Source organism: Dermacentor variabilis, chromosome 6, assembly GCF_050947875.1.
Source record: "Dermacentor variabilis isolate Ectoservices chromosome 6, ASM5094787v1, whole genome shotgun sequence".
Classification (NCBI taxonomy): domain Eukaryota; kingdom Metazoa; phylum Arthropoda; class Arachnida; order Ixodida; family Ixodidae; genus Dermacentor; species Dermacentor variabilis.
The window spans coordinates 181,214,282-181,238,970 of NC_134573.1; the positions used below are offsets into that span (position 1 = coordinate 181,214,282).

General features: G+C 45.1%; 1 protein-coding gene across 1 annotated transcript in view; it reads right to left on the reverse strand.

The window, feature by feature from the left end:
• LOC142584459 (uncharacterized) overlaps positions 1-23,954 on the reverse strand; it is a 292,894-nt gene extending 268,940 nt beyond the window's left edge. The window contains exon 1 of the mRNA XM_075694601.1: positions 23,824-23,954. Within this exon, the coding sequence (XP_075550716.1) occupies positions 23,824-23,832 (9 nt within the window). The 5' untranslated portion in view covers positions 23,833-23,954. The remainder of the gene's footprint in view (positions 1-23,823) is intronic.
• Between the last annotated feature and the right edge of the window lie 735 nt (positions 23,955-24,689).

Consider the following 24,689-nt stretch of genomic DNA (forward strand, 5'->3'; position numbering starts at 1 on the left):
AGGCCTTCCTGGACGGGTACTGTGCCGCGTCTACAAAACAGGCTAGGATCTTATCGCGTATTTCGCGCAGGATGAACGATCCGCGTGCCAGCTTTCTGGGTTGATGGTGCGCGTAGTTCTTGTTCCGCGGGAGTGGGCGAACCGTGTAGGAGTTGTGTGTGTCCGTCGGAACGCTTTTGTATAAATTCTCGATTGCTGTGGTGTCATGACCTAGTTAGGCTAGGAGTTCTCTACCCCGTTTGGTTCCCGAGAGTCTTGCCGATTGAGCCCGTTCTTGAGCTTCGGTGATTTCTTCAAGTGTATTGTGTACCCCCAGTTGCAGCAGGAGCTCAGCCCCGGTGCTGCTGGGGATTCCCAGCACTAGTTTGACCAGCTTCCTCAGTTGCAAATTGAGTTTGTCCTCCGCTACCTTCCATCTGGGCATGGCCGCCTCGTAAGTGAAGTGGCATAGCGTGAAGACGTGTGTTAGCTTGAGGTGATTTTCTTCCTTAAGGCCTTGTTGTCTGTTTACTACCCGTCGTTTAAGATTCATGGCCTTATTCGACTTTGTCACAATTTTCTGCACTGTTGCGGCGTTAGAACCGTTGCTCCCACTGAGCATGCTGAGGACTCTGATTTTGCTGTCATATTATAGAACCCATTGAAATATACATATAAAGAAAATCATTGCCACGTACTGTGGGAGCTCAATGCCAGGAGCTGCCAAAGCTGTCTAAACACAAAGAATGATCTAGGCCACGGTTGGGTCATTGCCGGTTGGGAGTGCGAGGTCACCACGTCATCCCATTATCCTTGGCCTGATGCTGCTCCACTCTTCCTCAAATGAGCGTTGCGACAGTTTTGCGCACATCTTAAGCAAACCAAGTTTCAAGCGGATATGGTTATTCAAAGCGGAGCACCTTTCATTATTCAATTGTATATGCAGCCATTGCGCAAGCATTCTTGAGAAAGGCGACGAAGAACACAACTGAGAAAGACGGCGAAGTTCAAACACGCACGGTGCGATTGACGTTAAAACAATACTACCCATGCAAAAGCCCTCTGTATAGAGCCACCTTGACTGCAGGAACTTTGCTGTTAACAAAAACTCCATGCAAGGCTTCACGAGACACCACTGCCTTTTGCCCTGTCACCCACCTGTCCTACGACTTTACACTTGCCTCCTTCTCGATGTTTACCGCGTTGTCTGCTACACAGCTACAGAGAAAAGTAATCAGGGAGAGTGAAGAAATGGTTCAGAGAGAATCATCTCTTGGGAAAGTAGCAAATGCAGAAGGTAAATCCTCATCACCAAAACAAAATCAAAGGAAAATGGGAACTCCCCCGAAAAGGTCTGTTCAGTTCAGGCAACAAACTCAGCCAAGCTCACTTGGACACGCCAGCTCGCAAACGCTACTGCCGCTACGCCGGGTTTCCCGCGTGGCACAGAAGCTTTGCAGGGAAGAGCCGTGAACCAGGGTCGTAATTAGATTTGCAGCCTCCACATTACAACGGTGAAACGAAAGGCAGGCTCAGCGCTGCCATCACTTCCCCCAAAGCAGCGACGACGCCGAGACTCTTTCGTGTCGGGTCGAAGTCAGCGGAAACTTGCGCTCAGGCACCGGCTCTTGTACCCTCCGTCATGAGTGCACAATGTTGCTCAGGCCGCTCAATACCTTTAGATTGCTGCATAATATATTCCAGTCACCTAGTGACTTTTGAAGTTAGGAAGTGTACCTTTAAGCAGTGAATATGAGAGATGTAGTAGTTAAAAAACCTGTATTCATCTACGCCTGAAATATTTTCCAATGAGCGCTGAAATGTCAACAGATGGGGGCTGGTGCGTTGCGCCACCAAAGCAGCGCTACTTCAGGTGCAGAGAATGATGCCTATGACTTCATACACAGCGAACAAATGAGGGAGATTTGTAACACGAATGGCAGCATATCCGAATTTCGGTCGTGATATGTTGCCTAATTTAGAGATTTGGCATAATTTAGGCAAAAGAAGACAGCATAAAGATTTTCTTTGAAGCTCAAGAAAGAAAATCGCCGAAGAAAATCATGGCGGTTGACAGGAAACGGTGGCCTAATACGAGAAAAGACGAAGCCTAGAAAGAGATAAAGGGAAACGAGCACGGAAACCTGGAAACTCGAGTTAAGATTTTAGAGTGTGGCCCCTAAATCGCTTCGAGCAAAAATATCGCAATCGAGCATCCCTATTTCCTTACATCCTTGTTTCCACTTCTATTTGTACTTCGGCACAACTTTGAGTTTCATCTATCACGTGGCTGTGCAGTCATATTCTGTTGAACTACTCGCAGCGAATGTTGGCTGTGATCAGAACTTCGAAATGACACTCCTTCTAAAGCAGTCGCTCATAGAAGTTTGGCGGACGCTGCTAATAGGTGGAACGAAGCATTTGCTTGGTTACTACGCGTAACTAAGCAACATATTGCCGCATTCTGTATGGTATACTGAAGTTAGATGAAGCAAGATCTGGCATTATTGTAGCAAGTTAGGCTAATTGGAATAGTATAGTAATTCATGAACAAGTTCATGAACAAGGGGATGATGCTTTAAAAATATTCTGATGATATTTATCATCATTGTTATGCCATGGTGTTAGCGTTGTTTCACTAGGACTTGAATGGGTGGAAATGTAGTGAAGCAACATCCACAAAAACAGTTCACCGGTGATTACGATACTCCCTAATGCGAAATTTGAGTGCAGCTCTATATGTATTTTCATTTCGCGATATATTGGCTGGCGCGGACACTCAGTCCCGTGCGGCACGTTCCAAACGGCACGAAGTGTGTTGCGTCTGCCTCGCTTATCGGGAGATGACGATAGCCCGCGCATGGGTCACGTGTGGGTGCGATTCATAGAAGCCGCCGCTGACAGACCTCCACCCAAGCAGCGCTTTGTTTCCATAGAGATGACAGGTGCTACACTGGTGCCATATCGCAGCCATCGTCACCGCACAGCCCGTCTTAAGCGGCACTGCGTTTTTCTTCTCATGCTTTCGTCATACCCTCCTCATCCGCTTTCCGCCTCATGGTTCCCCTGCACCTACCTCCTCCACTTTCTTCCTCACGCTCTCTTCGCTATTGCCGTCTTTCATAACCTGCTGGGCTCCGCGTGCAATCTTTCAATCATTCCTGTGCTCGTTGTGCTCTTCGATGTGCCGATGCTCGCCGCAAGAACAATACAGAACTGCGCTCTAATGATGAAAGAAAGAAACGAGAGGAAACATATACTTATGTCCTGAAGGACGTTCTAGGTCACGTTTTGTTAAAAAAATTTTTTTTTTTCATAACATACCGCACCACCGCTGCTCTCGAAAGATAATTGAGCTTCATCCGTTGCGCGTGACAAGAGGTGGACTAGAGTGCTTTTTGTCCAAAGTGTACTCCAACAATAAACCCAGTTCGGGGCGGCAGAACACTTCAACTTCAATCTATGCACGAATCCACGACGTAGGAAGTGCTCCTCCCTGGAAAGATATTAAACTTCAACGCTCTCACAGTTTTCAACCTGTCGTGTGAAGCGACACTCTGCGCGTGGACTGCTCCCACAAATGCAAACGATAATAGCAAATAAAAAGCGTTAGACAGGCCTTTATGCTAAATGGCGCATGTATGAAAGATTACAGAGAGAACGCCGACAGGTGCTCTGTTATCTATGTCGTGATTGTGATGCTTTCGCTACATTTTCATTAAAAAGTAAAAGAAGAATAAAGCGTTCTATTACTGTACAATGGACGTAAATCTGGGACATTTACAGGGGAATCCGGGAAATATAAAAAAACTATCGTATAAGCACCAACAAAAGAAGCTGTAAAACGTGGATGACCAAATCAGGCCCAGCCACTGCCGACTGTCGGCGGTAATTTTGAACTTTTAATTTGTGCAGCCTTCGCCTTTACCTATTTCGCCTTTATATTGACCAGAAGTTTTGTTCTTTTTTAATTAGCTCGAGATTCCGTGCTTATAGCAAGCTAGGTCAGTATTTCATTGTAAATAAGATTGTTAAAACTATGTGCTAAAAGAGTTCATTGGCGCTGAAATGAGTGTGCGCAAAATAATGAAAACTGTCGTGCCCGAGTTTGGTGCGGCTCTTTATTGAACTGGCGCCTTTTTTTTCGAGGTCTTTGTAAAAGGATCTCTAGTAACCAATGGCTTAGAAAAAGTAAAGGAAAGAGAGTTGCCGTTGCAATTTGTATTAGGTTGAGTTCGATGCCTATTCCTCAATAACTAAATATTATCAGTAAATAAATAGCATCAAACGTTATTGATTTGATGCTATTTATTGAGAGTTTAAAAGGTCGGAGAACGCATCGCACTACCCCTTTTACCTTTTCTCGAATGCATACATTTACTGCAATAAAATGGGAAATATTATATTGGAATACAGTTCTACGGAAGCCCACCATGCAGGAAGAGAAAAATTGATGCAACGAAAATTGTCCTGAAATGTTTTACCAATTCAAGGATAGCTAAAACATTTCACCTTTCTGGCACTAAGGCCCTGATGTCTACGGTCCAGGTAAGTGTTAACTTAGCGCATGCGATCCACGCATACGATTGTTCGAGGAAACGTCGGAAACACGCTTTCTTCGCTATAAGCTTTCACTATAGAGTTGATGGGTTTTGCTCTCCCAGACATACACTCTGGCTGTAATAGAAGGCGTCGTCGAGGGCACCGGGTTAATTTTGACAGCTTCCGACACGAATGTTCTCGCAATATGCCTACATGAAGAACCGAGCGCCGCCGTCACCACTTGAACCCGTCACCTCGTGCCCAGCAGCACATCGTCATAAACACTATCAGACCGCGGCTGTTTCGACGCGGGCTGCCTCCGTTTCTGTTGAGACAACAGTGTTCGCAGCATGACTTAGCCTCGAGAATGCGCACTCAAATACTCGACAACATATATTACCGCCGTGGTTGCTCAGTGGCTATGGTGTTGGGCTGCTGAGCACGAAGTCACGGGATCGAATCCCGGCCATGGCGGCCGCATTTCGATGGGGGCGAAATGCGAAAACACCTGTGTGCTTACATTTAGGTGCACGTTAAAGAACTCCAGGTGGTCGAAATTTCCGGAGTCCTCCACTATGGCGTGCCTCATAATCAGAAAGTGGTTTTCACACGTGAAACCCCATAATTTAACAACATATATTCACGAAGTGTTATCTGTTGCGAAATGATTGAAATGTCCCTTAAAGGGATTTAACAAAGGGAAAATACGACATCCACCCAAACGTTCCTAAGTGCTACAAAGGATTAATTCCTAAAAGTTGATATTAAAAACAACAGGTGGTGGTTGGGCTGGTCATGTAATGTGTCGATAATTTTACCGGCGATGGGTGCCGAGCGAATACAGACGCCCTCAAGGGCTTCAAAAAATTAAATGATGTGTCAGATTTGGACGCTTACAGACAAGCCCGTGTAGAGTCGGCATGCGCAGGGCAGGCGTAACTGGAGTTCACTGTGAGAGGCCTGCATCCTGTAATAGTACATCAATATGTTGATGGTGATGACGATTATCTCACAACAGCGAAGTGTGTGAAGGAAATAAAAGATGCGTAGAAAGGTAGACAGGTTAACGAGGTAGTTCTGGTTGGCTACCCCGCAAGGGAAGAAGGGAAGGGGTTAAAGAGAGTGGAAGATGAAAGAAATAAAGACAGAGAGATGAGCAGAAATAAGGGCGTACGCTATATATCAGTATTGGATGGCGATCTTAAGAGGAAGCTTTAGCTCGGGCCCAACGCCGACGCGTCCTATTCAAGTACACCTAAAACACAGAAACGTTTTTCTGAGATAACCCCTAGACCCACTTTAATGAAATTTGTTGCATTTGAGAGAGAAAGTCAAGTTCTAGTGACTGTTGGAAGCGGAATTTTGATTTAGGGCCTTCTTTTTGTTAAAATAATTTTGAAAATTTGAAATTTCTTAAAATATAGAAGCACAATGTTTACAAATCAATAGCTCAGCGTCAAAAACAGATATCGCAGTTATGCAAACGGTGTCCATAAGATCATTGAAAGCGGACAAATTTGGTATGTAATTTTAAATCTTACGTGAATTTTTTACATTGTGTACAAGGGTTCTGCAAAAGGTGTATTTCCATATGACTAAATTTTTTGAGATTCATGTGTAACATATCAATTTTGTATGATTAAGATGTACTATCATATGAAATTCACAGATGGGTGATATCATTTTTGATTGCTGAGTTAGAGAGTTCAACGCTTGACAGTATCATTTTCACCATTTTTTTTTATTTTTGCCACCACTTAACAAAATATTTACGACCAAAAGCACAAATGCCAAACCAAGAGTACCTAGATTTAAGCTTGTATTTTAAATGCAAGGAACCTCGTCAAATTGGCGCTGCGGTTGCCGAGAAATACGAATTCTTCTTTTTCATGCATTTAGATAGGAGCACCTGAGCTAAAGCTTCCTTTTGAGGTCAATCATAGAAGTCCGCATAAACCGCAGTAGCCTTAGTACCACGAATAAAAGCTTCTGCGCGAATTTTCTTTGGAAGCACTGGCCTAGATCTTCTGCTTATGATAGTTGATGATTGTTCAATTCGTCCAGCACTCAGCACACACCACTTCCCTCGCGGCGCTGTAGCGCGGGCAGGCACGGATATTGTGATTGAGCGTCACATCACGGTTGCATGTACCTGGGACTGTTGGCCATTTCGATAAGAAAAGCAACCGATTGCCTGATAAATGCGCACGCTTGTAAGGTTGTCGTTATTTCAATAAGTGAATCAAGTAATTTTTACTCTTTTCTTTATCTTCAATCGAAATATGGCAAAAAAAGATCGTCTTATGGTTTTAATATTCGACAGCACCACCGTCCTGAACGGGCTAGTGTACTTAATGGAGTGCTCAGGACAGAACAGCTATGCGGCTGCGGCGACAGAATAGCCGTTCAACTCCTTAATGACCTCTCCCGTATCATTAACAGTCAGCCAGCCAGCCCACCAGCATTAAGAAATAATTTCTTAATTAAGGCCTTCCCCTAAGCAGATAAACCGTGTCCTTCCCCGGAGGGTGCTTTCAGAGATATTATTAATGTACACGAATCGCTGGGAGAGCGGGGAGGGGGGGGGGGGGAGCTCGTGGCAAGTAAAAAAATAAGCGGGACTGAAAATGTCCACTAACATTTTTATGTCCATGCAGCACTTCAGAAGCTAGCGTTTACTCAAATCCACCCGTGGGGGGCATTCACCGAGGCATTCGAGCGTAAAAACAGCCTATAATTGCACGGCGTCTAGTGTTGATCCGTTGCAGCAGCCAGCGACAACGACCTGCAATACTTCCGCACAGCCCACATACTGACTGCGCGCATAATATAGAATTACCTGCGTTTCCACGACATTGCCTTTCGAATGATAATGTACATTTTTTTGCGGCATAACTACTTAAGACCTTTAGACCTTAACCCAATATTTTGAGCTTCTATACGCCCATAATGTACAGACACAGGCTGTATAATTTACGTTGAGGGTCAGGCTGTCTGTAGACCTTAGGGCTCAATGTCTATAGACTCGGTATAAAGTGGCAAAATATATTTTATGAATGTGACAGCGAGCGCAACGCCGAATCACGAAACATTTCAAAACATTTCACGCGCGAAGAACTTTGTGCAGTCAGTTCCAGTTTAAGAAACCAGACAAGGTTTTCGGGTCACTGCACGCTTTTAGCCAAACATGAGCAACGGAAGCAGATGAGCCTTCCGCTTGGAAAGAAAGAGGCGAGGAATAGTATCCCGGTGCCCGGGAGGTCACAAATCTGCAAATTATTACTTAATGAGGCTCCGGTTTCTCGGCAAATTAATTGCTGGCACGGCTGCGCCTGACAACAAAGCGCGTGGTACGACGCATGGCAGGCCGCGCCCGCGTGGGGGCCACTAGGACAGGCAGTAGATCGTGACGTCACGAAGAGGCGGTGGCGCTACTGCCATCTGTCCGCCTGCGCTGGGTGATTTGATATAGTGCAATACGCGCAATTAGGACATAGTTAATGTGCATGGGGAGCGGCTTTTTAGACTTTTCTGCTCTACTTCTGCGTAAGTGTTGATGTTGCTATTTCGTTGGTGTAGTTTTACGATTTTGTATCATGGTATTAATTTGTTCTGTACCTGCTCCTGCTTTGTGCTGAAAAAAAAAGAAAGAAAGACAGCAGGAACTGTAAATAAAAAAGAAATTAAATGCAAAAGAAGTGAGTTCTCTTTTTCCAGTAGTGGAGAAGCAGGGCATGCAGTCGTTTTCCAGTTTCCCCATACCCTTCTGTTAAACATAAGCAGGACCCGTATTTACAAAACAGTTCTTACGCTAAAATTTTCCGTAATAGCGAATTCTAGGCACACCTGATGCTGGACATACCATTAACGAAAGCTACTGGCCATTGGGATCAAGCGCTTATGAAGGAAAAGCTTTGCGATTTCGCTTCCATGTGATTCTTCTGCACAGGGGCCGTTTAATAAACATCAGGGTTGTCCATAAAGAGGTGCCGCCCATCCTCGCCTTCTTAATGTTGTTGCAGTTTTTACGCGCACCTATACTGTATATAACTACCACAGTACGTGAGCGACTAACAGCATTGTGTCAGCAACAAACATTAAAATGCCGTTAGGTTAAGTAGTTTCAAAGCTCGAGCGTGGCCGCTTTTAGCGCAAGTTCTCATAAATTCAATGATAACGGCAGGCGGTCATCCCAAGCAGGCAGTGGACGCTGCTGTTCTCATTTTTAACCACCGCTGTGGCTCATGGGCTGTGGTGTTGGGCTACGGTGCACCATGTCACGGGTTTGACTCAAGGCGGTCGCATTCGGAATGGGGGGCTGGAATGACAGAACGCTCCTACTGAGCAGTGCGCGCACATCAGATGACACCGGATGGCTAGAATAGCCTGGAGTCTTCCACTACGGCATCATTCGTAGCGCCAGGTGTGCTTTGGAAGAGAAAACACCAACAATCAATCTTCACAGTTTAGCATACAGTAAATCCTCGTGTTAACGAATTCAGCAGTAGGGGAAATTAACTTCGCTAGTGCGGCATTTAGTTGAAAGCACGGCAGCTACTACAATGCCATGTCGTAGTAACGTGTGAATTCGAATAAAGCAGAATTGTTAAAACAAGGGTTTATTATATTTATGTATGAAGGAAGTCTAGCAAATTCCACTCAAGCCATTGAAAGAAATCGATACTTCAACAAGCGTTCTTGATGAGGTCATTTGTCCTAAACACTTTTTCTTGCTTTAAGAATAGCGGGCTTCAAGCCTGGAATCTCTAAACTAATCATGTTTGATCGAAAGTTAGTGTCTTAATGACTTTTTAACACACACCAAGAAAATGAGATAATTGTTTCTGGCGCAACACTCTAGAAAATTTACGCATTCCTCCATACATTTGTATCGAACTGTTACAGATAAAGTAAGAAATGCAGTAGCGTGTGGTCCAGGAAACTGTTCGAATCGAACTCTACGAAACTAAGGCGTGCCCTCAGACCGAATAGACAGGCTCCAGTAATGGGAAAACTGAAGCAAACTCTAGAGAGCCGAATAAGGTAGCACACTAATGAGCACAACTTTCTAAAACTCATCAGCTGTACTAGTCGGCGTCGCTAGAAACGATTAAATTTCGCGCCGGCTAATAAGGAGCCCCAGCGCCCTAATAGGATCTCTGTGCGAGATAATGCGAAAACCTTTCTCGCAATTTTGTTTCTTGCTACCACTAATTACTGGTCCCAATATCTTGTTTCAAGCTCGAAAATTAAAGAAGAAGAAAGGGGGCAGCACCAAACCTGCCTGCATCAATGGAAAGCCATTTTATATGGGCTTTAGGCTGAGCGCAGTTGGCAACAGTACAAAGCCAGCAGCAATGGCTGCTTCGCGAGGGTTAGTTGCTCATACGCTTTCAGCAAGTATTTTCCCATAGCAACGTGATTGGATGGATGCATGGATGAATGGATGGACGGAGGGGTTTGATGGATGCATAAACTTTATTTAGTCTATTTGAAGGTAGTTTGGCCCCTAAATGTCCGTGAGCCCACTCGCCGACATTTCCAGACGGGCCCTGTACAGCAGCGAGAGCTGTGGAGGAGGGGACGCTAAATGTGCAGTACAGAATTAGTGTCCCTCACGCTTCGTTTTTCAGAGTTCGGCAGTTAATTTTCTTGCTTCTCAGCAACAATAGACTCCTTCCCATCAATAGATGAGGGTCGTCATCCGTTGATCTGTATATAAAAGGATAATAAGAAATCAGAGACATACGTAGCACACGAATTGAATTATGGGGTTTTATTTGCCAAAACCACGATCTGATTTTGAAGCACGCTGTAGTGGGGGACTCCGGAATAATTTGGGCCACCTCGGGTTCTTGAACGCGCACTTTAATCTAAGTATGTGGGTGTTTTCGCTTTTTGCCCCCATCGAAATTCTGCTGCCGTGGCCAGGATTTGATCCAGCGACCTCGTGCTTAGCAGCCCAACACCATAGTCACAAAGCAACCACGGCGGGACAAAGCACCCGAAGTTGGATATAAAGAATTAAAAGGTGAAGCGGCTTCAGAAGCATTAAGGAGCAAAATTGAACTTCTTACTTTCTGAAACCTGCACTTGATGCCCAACGGAGCCACAATCGTTCCAAGTTGATCAGCAGCTCTGCGAGCTGTTAGCCATCGAATGAAATTACCAAAATTAACGCGAATCAATATAAATAAAAACGGATCTGAACTAAATATAATAGCATGGGACTGACACCATTAAGAATGAAAATGTTACCACTTGTTAATCTTGAAGTAGTTTAAACAACCTATACGTCTTCTTAGTACTAACATTGAACTTGTCAATACACCGACGCATATTTATTCAATAATTCCAAAACCCAAAAGAGCCGAGATACGGCCGCCTCAATCGAGAAACTGCAGTGACTGCATTCGCAATATGAGGTGATCTGGCCCACGAGACACGGTGAGGGAGAAGGGGAGGAGAAGTGACGGAGTGAAAGTAAAACGCCGTAGGTACGCGCGCCAACTCGGGGCAGCCTGCAGAACGTAATTTGCAGTTAGGAGAAGGCAGGGAGCTGTGCTCATAATTGAGTTCGTGCGCGTTGTGAACATTACAGCGCATAAGCCATTTGCGCAACGCACTAACGCTTTTTGCTAGGCTCAAAGCGCAAACACTGGTTAGTAAAGTGTACGCACTGTCCATTAACGCCTGTACGTGTGCCATACTATCCTTGCACACAAAGTGTATGCACATTTCACATCATTTGTGAGCTGAAAACCTAGACCAACATCTTATTTATTCACAACCTTCACGCTTCATGCAACCATTCCAAAGTAGTTGCACAGGTGTTATCGTACCGTCCGAGTTCGAGAGCTCTTTACACACCTCAAATAACGCAGCGTTTCAAATGCACTTAACTCCAATGCCGTCGTTCAAAATAAAATCATGGTTTAGTGCGGCCGTAGCGTTGCCCTTTCGTCAGTGGCTACAGCGATGTACATTCGCCTACCTTAATTTCTTCTCACGGAACGACCACCTCTCGCACAAAAGGAACACCGCGAGACGCAGATACCACGTCAAGCAGACTGAAACGCGATAAAGAAAATTAATAATTCGAAAGCAAGCCCTCTTTCCCAACAGGGGCTCTCAGTGTTTCCAGCGTCGCTTCCCTTTAACAAGGCCGTAAACAAAGCGAGTTTTTTAAATGACGGCAAAAAACAGAAACACTTAAAAAAATCATTTGGGTTGCGTGCCTCACTAGTCTGGACGGGAGAGGCCGATTGTCGGTCGGAAAGGCTCTAAACAACGACCCCAGCAAATGAGCGCGCGGGCTCGTTGAATACTTAAAGCCGGTGTGAAATGGTCGAGTATTAGCGCGGGCCTTCTACCCATATAAGCCTCGAGAAGCGACACCAGCGGAGAAAGAGCAGTGATTGATCAGAGTGCGCGCACTTAGGCGCTGCTAAAAGCCTTCGGCTAGAGTGGCCTTGCCTTGACTGACTACTTCCAGGGGCTTAAATAATTCTGAATCTATGATCCGGCGACGCTGCGCACAGTCAGCAGCGCATTAGAAAACGGAAGAAAGAGCATTATGACGTCGCTTCAGACTCCACAGAGAGAGAGAGAGAGAGAGAGAGAGAACTTAATCCAAAACTAAAAAAGACAACGCAGGGAGTCGTGGCTCCCGCGCCGGGGAGAGGCACTCAGTCCAGGCCTCCTGCAGCCTTGGCTGTCTCCCGGACCCGCTTCACCAGCTCTTGCTGGTCGCGCGGGTCCGAGCTGGACAACGCGGCTTCCCACTTTAAGAAGGATACGCGTCCTCGCGAAGTTCCCGCATGCCATTGGGTAGTCGGAGATTACCGCTACTTGTTGCACTGACGGCGCAGACTACGGCCAGGGCGACGGCGCGGACCGTGCACACCAGACACGTTCTCAAAGCGGAGGAGACTCTTAGTAATTTTGCTGGGAAATGGGAAGCGCTGTACTCTTTTATTCTCACTTTCCAGTAAAATCACTAAGAAGAGTCTTCTCTGCTTCGAGAGCGTGTCTGGTGCGCACGGTCAGGGTCCATCGCTCCTCAAGCTTCGAGTCGACCTCACTGACTGCGGCGGCGTTTCTTGCTGGGTAAGGGGAGGCGTTGATGTACAAGGCTGATTCATCGCGCTCGTATCTTCGCTGGAGGGCCTGCGCTCGTGCCTGACGATGGGCAATGTGGCATTCAGAGTGCATGTTGCGCGGTATGGGAGACACGCGTATGCGTTCGCCGTACTTTGTTGGCAGCGGGAGTATCGTTTCGAGCCCCTGTTCGCGTGTGGGTATCCTAGGCGTGTCGGGATGGCTCTCGCTGCAGAGGTGAGCGCTAGCCTCTGTCCCTGAGTGAGGAAGTGCGCTTCCATTATCCCCCGGGTGGTGTTTTACACGGTCAGCCCAGTCCTAACAAAAATCTATGAGTGCTTCGGAGGGTCATAGTCGAAAATAAAGTTAGGTGTTCGCTATCTGATTATTGATCTTTCTTACTCCTGCTGCACACTACGTCTTGCCACCAAGTCAAATCACAATGGCTCTAGCTTATGTTAAGCTTAGTGAACGCAAACATTCAGCTGTGTGAAAGTCAAGCGGTCGCATTATTAACAAACACAAACCAATGTCCCTGTACACATGAGGGCTAGCGGGCATGCAAATCATAGTTGACTGCAAATCTCCCAGAAATGTAGAGACCAATTCTTTTTTACCCTTTGTTCCCTGCATTCCATGATTGAAGAGTGCATGTAAAGGGCACTTGCACAAAGGGCGCTAAATTCTGGCTTATGCTGCATGCGAATGCAGGAACTTCAGCGTTTAATGCGTTCCAGACTATACCTTTGGTTGAAAAGACTCTTGTGTTTGGACAGAAAGGACACAGGTGTAGTTTTTGAAGGAGTTAAGGAAAACACACGCCCGTATGCCCACGCGCGTATACACCGAGATGCATAATAACACCACGCAATCACACGAAAAAACATATTTTTCTCTAGACCCAGATGAGCGGTCGAGTGCATGAAAAGAATCGTGTAGTCATAGAAAATGTTGAAAGGAGACTAATGCCACTTGAAGGACGCCTTATCGCACTGCTTTAAAACACTACCTCACTATATGAAGAACTTCCCAGCATCAGGAATCTCGTCGAAGCCGAGCGTGGAGCGTTCAACGTTACCTCTCTATAACAGAATCCGAGGTTCTCTCCAGTGACGTACATTCGCTTACACCTTTATTCACCAAGTAAGGTTTCAAACCTATGTTATATTCGATGTAATCCTTCGGTATAGCCAATTAGGATTTCCTGCTGTATTCCACAAACACTCTTTACTTTACACAGGTATACACAAAAGGAATTTAACAGCACCCTTAATTTTAATTATTCTGGACACTTGCAGAGGTGGCAGGTTCATTTAACAAAACAAGTTTGTCAATATCACTGGGTAAAGTGGCTGTACTAAGCGTTTTGTCATTGGATTATTTACTGTCTTTTGTGTGTGTCGTAGGCACGCAACAATTTTTCAGTGTACCCAGAATGTACCCAGAGATTTGGACATCTATCGAAGAACTGCCGCAGTCAGCGTCGCTGCAAGATATGCTCTGAAGACCGCCACCATTCAGAGTGCAAGTCTGTGTGTCAGCGAAAGTGTGCCAACTGTGCTGGAAACCATACAGCTTCCTACTCCGGGTGCCCTCAGAGCAGAGCTGCGTCAAGGTTACGCAGACATGACTTAAAATACGGAAGGCTGCCTCTTCGTAATGCGCCCCCACCCAACCTTGATGCTGTAAGATGCGCGCCTCCAACTCCTAGCAAAGAAAAAGAGCAAGGGGTCCATATCAGCTATTCTGCAGCTCTGAAACACTCAAGTCGACAACGTTCTGACAGCGAACGGCATTATCCCCCTTCAGAGAATGCTACCCATCTTGCCCAGGCTTCGAGTGAAATTCGCCGACCTTCTCAGCAACGCCCTCAGCCATTGAAACAGCAACCTCATCTAACGTCTGAGCGACTGCCTCAGCATTCGCCTCAACCACACCAGTCATTCCAGCGACCATCTCAGTCAACTCTTCAGCGACCTGCTTCGAGCACGCATGGAGCTTCAGCGTCGTTTGGTGATTACACGTCTTTACCTGTAGCACAGATGATCCTGCCCATGCTATTCACAGCTCTGCGTGCAATTCTAAGTGCCATTCCACAAGCAAACAACCTACCAGAGGTAAAAGCACTGCTTTCTATGGAATCGTTGGTGGTTCTACAACCACCAACAGCTCCACGGCAAGCTTACAATGAATAATCGTTACAACAATGTTTTCGTATTTCAGTGGAATAAGTCAGCCGATTTTCGCAAACTACTAGCTCAACATAACTTTCCTGTTTTATGTATACAGGAGGCAGGCGTACGAGATGACTTTCGTCTTTCAAACTAGGTTATCTATAAATCACCGCGCGTTGCTGGAAGTAGCAGAGCGATGGTATGCGTGAGAAAGGACCTGCCGTCCTATTTAATACAGTCGAGCGATATAAATATACCGGAGTTCGTAGCATGCAAGATATCTTTTAGAAATACAAGCGTCACAGTGATCAGTCTTTATCTACCATGTGCTAGCAGAATATCAGTTGACAGCTTGGTGGATGTGTCTGGTATCGCAAACTCACATGTGCTGGTTTGTGTGGATTTCAACGCACATAACGTCATCTGGGGCAGTGAATATAACGATTCCCGCGGAAGCATCATAGAGTCTGCCGCAGAAAAAAGTAATCTGATCGTGTTAAATGACAGCTCTCCAACGTTCTTGCAGGGGTTTCGTTACTCAAGCTGTATAGATGTTACGCTCTGCTCACAAGACCTTCTTGATGGCGTTGAATGGTCAACGGACATAGAAACGCACGGTAGTGATCATTTTCCGATCCTGGTAAAACATCGCCACATACGGAGTGAGGGTACCCGGCGCTACTCAACATATACTAATTGGCAAAGTTTCCGTCACCATTTAAGTAACTCATTGGGTGAGAGAGAGAGAAAAACTTTATTGATTCTATCAAGGGGTTTAGCGGTGAGACGTCTTGCGCTTGCTGCCTGGCTCTTCAGCACGGGTGTGCCCCTATTCCAGGATTCCACTTAGCCTGGCCACTTCGCACGCATGCTGCACCATTGCCCTTTGGGCGGTGAGCTCGCTGCTGGTGAGCAGGCCCTCCCTTTGCTCCGCACTCGGGTTTTTATGTTTATGGAATGTGTAGTTATGCTTACATTCCTATGTTATGTGGTAAAGAGTTGGTATTTCTCCGCACCATGGGCAGGAGTTTCTGTATTGTGTCGGGTACATTTTACTTAGTATGTGTAGATTATAGAAAGTTCCGGTTTGTAGCCTTCTCCAGTCGGCTGCTTCCTGTTGTGTAAGTAGTGTGTGTGGCGGAGGATATTTGATTCTCTGCCCTCTATAGTAGTTTAATATCTCCGCACACGTCGGCTCCACCGTTGTAGGGTTCTCGAGAGGCTCTATCCGTCCAGCTCGGTATGTGATCTCGCGAACTAGACTGTCTGCTCTCACGTTCCCTTCTATTCCGGTATGGGCCGGTATCCAGAAAAGTTTGTGTTTCACTTTATTTCCGAGGGTTCCTGCTCCGAGGAGGATTCGCAGGGCCTCTTTACAGACTCTCCCCTGCATGTAATGCCTGCATGCAGCTTTGGAGTCTGTTAATATGGTTAGTGATCTGTTACTTCGGTAGCCTTCGGTCGCTGCAAGCGCTATGACGACCTCTTCCCCCTCCGCTACCGTGCAATTCCTTATGGTTGCGCAGCTCATTGTCTCTCCCATGTAGTCTACTACAGCCGTAGCTACTCTGTGTGTTTTAGTGTGCTTGTCCCACGGGTATAGCCCTGCATCCGTGTACACCGTGTCTTCCTGTGTTGCCAGATGGCCTTCCACGTAATCTGCCCTTGCCTGCCTTCTGGCTGCGTGTAGGTTCGCATCCATGTTGCGTGGAATTGGACTTATTCTGAGGGTTTGTCTGACGTTGTCTGGGATGTCTGCTTCTCGATCTATTGCCCCTTTCGTATCGTATCCTAATCTCTTTAGGAGCATTCTTCCTGTAGCCGACTGCCAAAGTCTCGCTATTTGTGTGTTTAGTTGCGCTTCTGCCAGCTCGCTGAACGTGTTGTGCATTCCTAGCTGCAGTAGCTTGTCGTTTGAAGTATTCCTCGGTAGGTGTAGTGCCGTTTTGTACGCCTTCCTTAGTATGGTTTCTGCTCGTTCTCTTTCTAGCTTGTTCATCAAGTGGTAAGGTAGCGAGTATGTGACTCTGCTGACCACTAAACTTTTAACCAACTTGATCGTGTCTGCCTCTTTCATGCCATGTCTTCTATTTGAAACTCTCGTAATCATCCTGCTTACTTGATCTGTCGATTTTTGGAGTAAGCTAATTGTGTGACTGCATTTTCCGCTGCTGTGCAGCCACATTCCTAGAATTCTTATCATGTTCTTTTCCGCTATAAGCTGGCCCTCTAAGTTTATTTCGATTTCGGCCTTGGTGGGGTTCTTTCCTATTCTGAGTATTTCCGATTTCTCTGTGGAGCAAGCCAGGCCTCTTGCCTTAACATAATTTTCTACGCGGTTTGCTGCCTCTTGCAGTTTCTCTTGCTTTTGTCCTAGCGTTCCTTGGTTGGCCCATATTGTGATATCGTCCGCATATATTGCATGTCGTATGCCCTCGATTTCGCCTAGTTCCCTGGCCAGGCCAAGCATCGCAATGTTAAACAGTATGGGTGAAATGACTGAGCCCTGTGGCGTACCTTTGCTTGGGGTGACAAAGGTTTCGCTTCTTATATCCCCTAGTCCTATTGTGGCCGTTCTTTTTGCTAGGAAGGCTCACACGTAGTCATGAGTCCTCTTCCCAGAATTTATGTTTTGAAGCCCTTCCATTATTGCCGCGTGGCTGACATTATCGAAGGCTCCCTTGATGTCTAGTGCCATTATGATGTTTTCTCCTGTCTTGGGTGCTTTGCTTAGGACCTCTACCTTAATCTGTAGGAAGACACCCTGTGTTGATAGCTTTGCTCGGAAGCCAAACATACTGTGCGGATACAGTTCCTTGCCTTCCATGAGTTGCTGTATTCTCTTTGTGATTATTATTTCGTATAACTTTCCCAAGCACGAGGTGAGGGAGATTGGTCTTAGGCTTTCTATCTCTAGTTTCTTTCCTGGCTTCGGGATCATTACGACCTCGGCGTGTTTCCATTCCTCCGGGATCGTTCCCTCGCTCCACAATTTGTTTAAGTAGATTGTTAATTGATCTATCGCCTCCTCGCTTAGGTTGCGAATGAGGGAGTTGTTAATTTTGTCTGCTCCCGCTGCTGTGTTTTTGGTTAGGGACCCCAGAGCTGCGTTCACTTCTTCTCGTGTGATTGGCCTGTCCATATCTGCGTTTTTCCGAGCTTTCAAAATTTTGCAAATATATTGTCTGAGTCTTACGAGATCTGCACAAAACAAGTCACTGTTCCAAATGAATACGCTGCAGTCGACGGGGAATATGAATGTCTAAGAGCAATTAGAAGGCGCGCAGAACGGGCTTACCGCCGCAGTGGAAAGCTGGACTACTACAAGATGGCACAGAATGTTCGGTCAACTTCGCGCAGACGCTTACAAAAATTAGGTGCGAGAAGGTGGCGAAAATACTGCGCGTCGTTGTCTCTGTTTACTCCAGTTCCCAGAATATGGTCAGTTGTCCGATCTTTTAGTGGTCCAGCTACCCACAGCCATCCCTTCCGAGCCCTTGCCGTAGCTCGAAGCACTCCGGAAACATCTGTTGCTGACGAATTCTGTCAACTTATATCCAGACCAAGAATTCCGTTTGCTTGCCTACAATTTAAAAGTCCGACAACACTAGCAGAACAGAAAGTCCGTGCGTGCTTTACGTCACAACTTCCTCAACTTGACTTTAAGTTTAGCCTAAATGAATTGAAATTTGCTCTTTTGTCATGCCGCACAAAGACAACCGCAGGCCCAGATGGTGTCACGTATATGATGTTACAGAACCTAGGTCCAATAGGAAGAATGGCTCTTTTGGAGACATTTAATGATATCTGGATAAGAGAGACTCTTCCAGATTCATGGAAATTAGCCCGGCTTATTCCAGTTCTAAAACCAGGAAAGACTCCCCTTTGTCTTGACTCCTACCGACCCGTCAGTCTCACAAGCTGTTTTTCCAAACTAATGGAGAAGATGATAGACCGTCGACTGCAGTGGTGGTGTGAACACACAAATGAGTTTTCCAACTACACGACCGGTTTTCGACAAAATTGGTGTACGATGGATTCAGTATTAGACATTGCCACATGCGTCGAACATGAACGTAGTTGCGGAAATGTGACAGTAGCAGTATTTTTAGACAGTCAAAGAGCATTCGACACTGTAAGCCGCATACGCATCCTCGCTGGTATGTTAGAGCTTGGCCTACAGGTCGAGCACTGCGATGGGTATCAAATTTCTTAAACGACAGAAAAATATTTATGGAAACAATCGAATGAGAGAGTAATTATCACAGCATCATGCAGGGCGTTCCGCAGGGCAGTGTTCTCAGTCCGTTTTTATTCAACTGTGCCATGGCAGCCTTGCCACTAAAACTCCCGTCTGGTCTACAGTATTCTCTGTACGCAGATGACATCTGCATATGGGCCTCTTGATCTCATATACAAGACATTTAAACAATGCTGCAAGAGGGTCTTGATTATATGATTATGATTATGAAATTGATTATGATTATATGATTATGAACCACGTAATTGCATTTCAGTGGATACCTGGGCACTGCAATATTCCTGGCAATACTGCAGTGGACGCAGCTGCGAATCGAGCGCACAATAACGCGGAGACAACCAATCTTCCTCTATTGCGTAGTGAAGTCCGCCTGCTCCTGAGACAGATTTCTTGTCGCCTCAGCAAAGCTACCTGGTTTGATCAGCAAACTAAAAACTCGGAGTTATACTTTATAGACCCATGTATAAACTTATCAATGCCGGAAAAACAGAAAATTTTAATTGGTACGCCGCGTGCCTCTTGGTACTGCATTTACAAAACACTTCTTATACAGGATAAAACGTGTCTCTAGTCCGCAGTGTTCTTGTGGCCATCCAGACGAAGATGTGAATCATCTTCTTCTCCAGTGCACGAAATACGATCCACAAAGAAGGGTACTGCAAGCAAATTTGTTGATGTTAGACAGAAGACCATTCACTCTAAAAACGATACTTGGCCCATGGCCAACTGCGGGCCTTCAATAAAGAGCGCTTCTTGCTCTGAAAAAGTTTTTAGAGGACACCAGCATTTTGGGAAAATATTAGGTATTAGATGATCCGTATACGCTAAATGATTAACAGAAGCGTTGTCTGTGATTCATAATTGGTTTATGTGGTGATCGCAACTTTTACGCAATATGTATAATTCTGTTCTGTACTTGCAGTGAATTACATGTTTTGTGTGTTTTGGCTGTACAAAATATCTGACTTTATATATGCGTACGTGGACTGAACTAATGTACAGAACTTTGCAACTGATGTACTGTTGGACTGTATATTATTTATTCATCCAGTTTCTACTGAGTGCCATATTTTGTGTCGCTATTCTCCCTTTTTACGCAAATTTCTTTCCTTTGCCAAGTGACAAGGAGTAGCCGGTGCCACCATAAAGGCGCCAACCTCTCCTAATATTCACTTCAATAAAAAAAAAACAATCTCTCAAACAGAGAACAGCAGGATAAAAAAAAGGAAGGCAAGGGGGAAGGGGGAGAAAGAGTAAGCGCACAAAAATACTGTTCAGCTGGCCATCAATGTTTGGAAATTTTCCATGTCTGCTGCTTAAACTAAATGCGAATGTAAGTCACTCAACTCTGTTATCGTTTATGAAAAGAATGAATACATAAAGATATCGCTTTTTGGCTGAAAAACTACTGAAAAACTACGTCGCCTTCTAGTAGCATAACCCTTTAAAACGCGCATGGTTACATGTGTCACTATTAATGAGCCCTTTCGTAATTTTAAAAAGCAAAGCGCAATCATGCGATTCTATTTCTCTCTGAGGTGTGCTTTAGACCAGCTTTTGGACACCAATCCCAAAGCTTATACCAGGCTCCATAGTGATAAAAAAGATAAACCGCGCTGCTTTACTTCGGATTATTTCCAACTTATTAATAATGAAATAAGTGAACTATAAATATTGCTTTTGAACCTGTGTTACAGGTACAGATTTCGCATATATACACGCTTTTATGTAATTTTGTGTATACATATAGTGCTGTGTGTATAGATTGTGCGTCTGTGTGGTTATATCGCGTGCCGTCTTGTGCATTTAACAGGGATACTGTTCAAGTAAGTTATCAAGCAGCAGCTTCTCATCGCATTGTTTTTTTGGTAATGCTGAATCATTTTCAACTTGGCACGCACCCGTGAGGTGACTGACCCCACAAATGATAAACTGAATGTGCATCTACAAATAAGAAAATTTAAATACACCAGAAAATAAACCTATTTTATGAGAAAATATAGCAAAATTTTTAAAGAATGGTAATTAAAAGGACATATGACAAAGATCTCAACAGGAATATATATATATATATATATATATATATATATATATATATATATATATATATATATATATATATATATATATATATATATATATATTTGGAATATAATCGACTTTATGCCTCTATAATCTTATGGAGTACATTGCAAATAGCCCTGTGGTTGCGGTCAAACTGCACAGCTCCAAATGGTAATGAATTCGTGGTAGTCATGGAGAACGCAAGAATACGGAGATAGATTTCAAGAATAATATTGATTAATTAGCTGAAATGGCAGCAAGGAAGAAGGAAATGATTATTGGTTTCTGGTTCCTCACAATAAAAGCAAGGATTAGAAGACGGGAGTCCAGACCGATAATGGTAAAAAAATTAGGCATGGGACTCTGCATCGGAAATGCGTCAACCCAATTTCACATTTACGTGGGAGGCTTTGACCTGCGTGCCATGGATGACGCAAATGCCGGAAGCTGAGCATCGGTAGTCAACAATATTAAGTGCACGAAACGCGCATTTATGCTATCATCTCTCCTCTTCCTCCTTTATTTTCCTATATATTCTCCTTCTCCTTTATCCCAGAGTGGAGTTGCAGGAAAGAAGCACGCTCTTCCGACCTATCTCGTCATTTTTTTGCGTTATTAAACCTTTTTCCATTTCTCTCTCCTTACGTTAAGTCACGTTGCGCATGTACTAAAGCGCGATCAACTAAAGAAAAAAAACGATCTTCCTATTCCCCAGCTCACAACTGCTGTTCAGAAATTACATCAGAACTTAGCATGCCTAACTCTCGATAGCATACTTAAATTGTGACGTCTCGACAACTGTGCGCGCGTGCGTGGTCGTGCGTTCTCATTTATCAATGTGTAGTTTCTATACGGTGTACCTGTTGCCAACTTGCGATTTCGCGCACACCTTGACGGCGCTCGCGTACGCTCGACTCGCCTCAAGTTTTCTGCTATAGATAGCTCCAAAGTGGGTGAAGTCCGCCTATAATGTTACATATAAATGCGCCACCGATGGCTAGACCGAACCTGTGTCTTCCAGCACAGCAGCCCAGTGACCTAACCATTTGGTCACAGTCGCACGAATGCTTCTCTCGCACCAATGTCACGCTTTTAAACGTCTGGCGCGTGCGTCACTTGACAATTTCTCGCGTTCTTCCCTCGTAGCATACAGCTCTACGAGACGCTATGTTAGACTGCACTGCCTCCGGCATCGGCCCGCGTTTTTAGACCAGACGGTGATGCCTCCAGTTGGTGAAGTCTGCCTGTAATGCTATCGCACTTAACGGAAACTTTCACATTATCTGGCTTCACGTGTAATGTAATGACGACACACTGTACATACGCTGATAATTCGCTCCCCCAATATTTGAAAATACAGGAGTCAAACTCGCACAATCGAAGAGAGAGAGAGAGAGAAAGGGAAGAAGGAAAGGCAGGGAGGTTAACCAGACTGAGTCCAGTTTGCTACCCTACACGTGGGGACGGGAACGGGGAGTGAAAGAGAGAGAGATAATACTTATGAGTAGGATGTCTATAGTCGGGCACTCAAGTCTGTTGCCGTCAAGTACTTCGTGAGTGCCAGCACTCACGAAGACGGTAGTGGGGCCAGCTGTTCCAGCTTTGACGGGCGTCTGCCATTCTCTGACTAGATTAGGCCGCGCAGAGGCACACAGTTCTTTAAACTCGGTTTCAGGTCGTCAAGAACTGTTCGTTTTCTGAACGTGCGCAATGATTACTTATTTTTCCTGGATGTACTCGCTTCTCTGGATATTCGAAGTTATCGTGTTCTCTCTCGTACGCAATGAAAAATAGTCGTTTCATTGCTTGGTAAGCACGTATGACGCTATATAATGTTTAATGTTTGAACATGAGACACCCTTAAACACGGTTTAATGTTTCGAACGACGGTCATACAACAGACTCATTCTAACCGTAAGATGTACTACCCATATTTGGGATCATACTAGAACAAACTAACTATGAAGATTAAAATAGGATTAAGGGAAAATCACAGATTCCTGAGCAATATTGCTGGGCTTCAACACAATGTGACGTCATGTGCCACTCCAGATAAAGATATTTGGAAGGTGATAATAGCAAAAAGGACAAATAACCTAAAGGTAAAGGTGTCGAATACACGGCCTATACTTTAGAATGAGCACAATATAATTGGAATTTATATTTCATGCACTACACAGCGAAACCCTAGAATTATTTTTTTTTTGTGTAAGTAAAGCAATTCTATCTGTTCAATTATTCGTCGCATTACTTTTATTCCTTTTTCGATGCACGTCAGTTCTGGCATCAATGTACGCATTTTCTTACGTTTTTTTTTTTTCTCTTTCCATCTGGTTATGTGTTTCCAAATTTTTGGGTATGTTATTGCCAAATACGTTGTACTGAGTGGCATGTGAGTTGCAGTCAAGCTGCTCTTAGGGACAGATTTTACTCACAGCCATCTTCCTCTCTTTGATTGAAATAACAAATTCTGTGTTTTCTGTATTCTATACGCACCTCACGTCTTTTTTACCTCACCTTAAATCGTCCGCGCTGTCACAGGCAGAAAATTAGGAGCAAGATCGTCTACTGTCGTAGGTGTTTTTATATCATCTACGGCAATATTGAGGGGACATGATCTAATGTATTCTGCGGGAAAAAAAACACGAACTTTCATTTGAGACACCCCGCTGAGTTCCCTCAAGTTTAGTGAGAGGGTCTTACCTTTGCCATACCCGGTTCATCAGGTGGCCATCAAAGGGCCACCACAACGTCGTCCGGTCGTGTCAAGCAAAATGCCAGTGCTGAGAGCAAAGCACAGCGGAGAAGACACACGCACGATAGGCAACCGGCACGCGAGGCCAGATGGTCCCCGCAGGCCCAGAACACGGCGCAGAAAGCTTCGGTTGGCGGAACGGGCAGGGACGGAAATAGCCGGCGCGCCGTCCGAAAATTCAGAAGCGAGCACGCCATTGTTCGCAAAGAAGAGCTACCGCCTCTGAGGGACTTACCGGGTTTGCTCGAACATAATCCCACTGCTTTTCCTATTGAGATCACAATCAGATGCTCTGGTAGCTCCAGCCAGACGATTGTTACGCTTGTTACGCTTGTTACGCTGTTAGGCTTGTGTACACTTGTTACTTACGGTGTCGACAGTGCAGAATCAGGCGAACCAGAATCCCGAAAGTGGGGCTAAAGGACTAAATCATCATTCTCAGTAGGCAAAATGGCGAACGCGAATAGCAACAATCTGAAAATCTGGCAGTGGAACTGCGCAAGTTTCCAGAGGCGCAAATCCCCATTGGGACAGCTTATCAGGTTTATTGCGGACAAGCCGCAACTTATATTGTTACAGGAAGCGCTATGTACAACTGAAATTTCCCTCTCGGAGTACCGCACGGTAGCATACAGAAGAGATACCTCTGCCCTGATCAGAAAGAGCATCTCGTTCGTTGAGCACGAGGTCCGCGCATACAAAGCGGGCCTCGAGGCCCAGTTAATAGAAATCGTACCGAACAAAACGACTAATTCTAACATTTTCATTTTCAACGTGTGCAGCGCACCATCGGACAGGGAAAGAGACTTCAAAA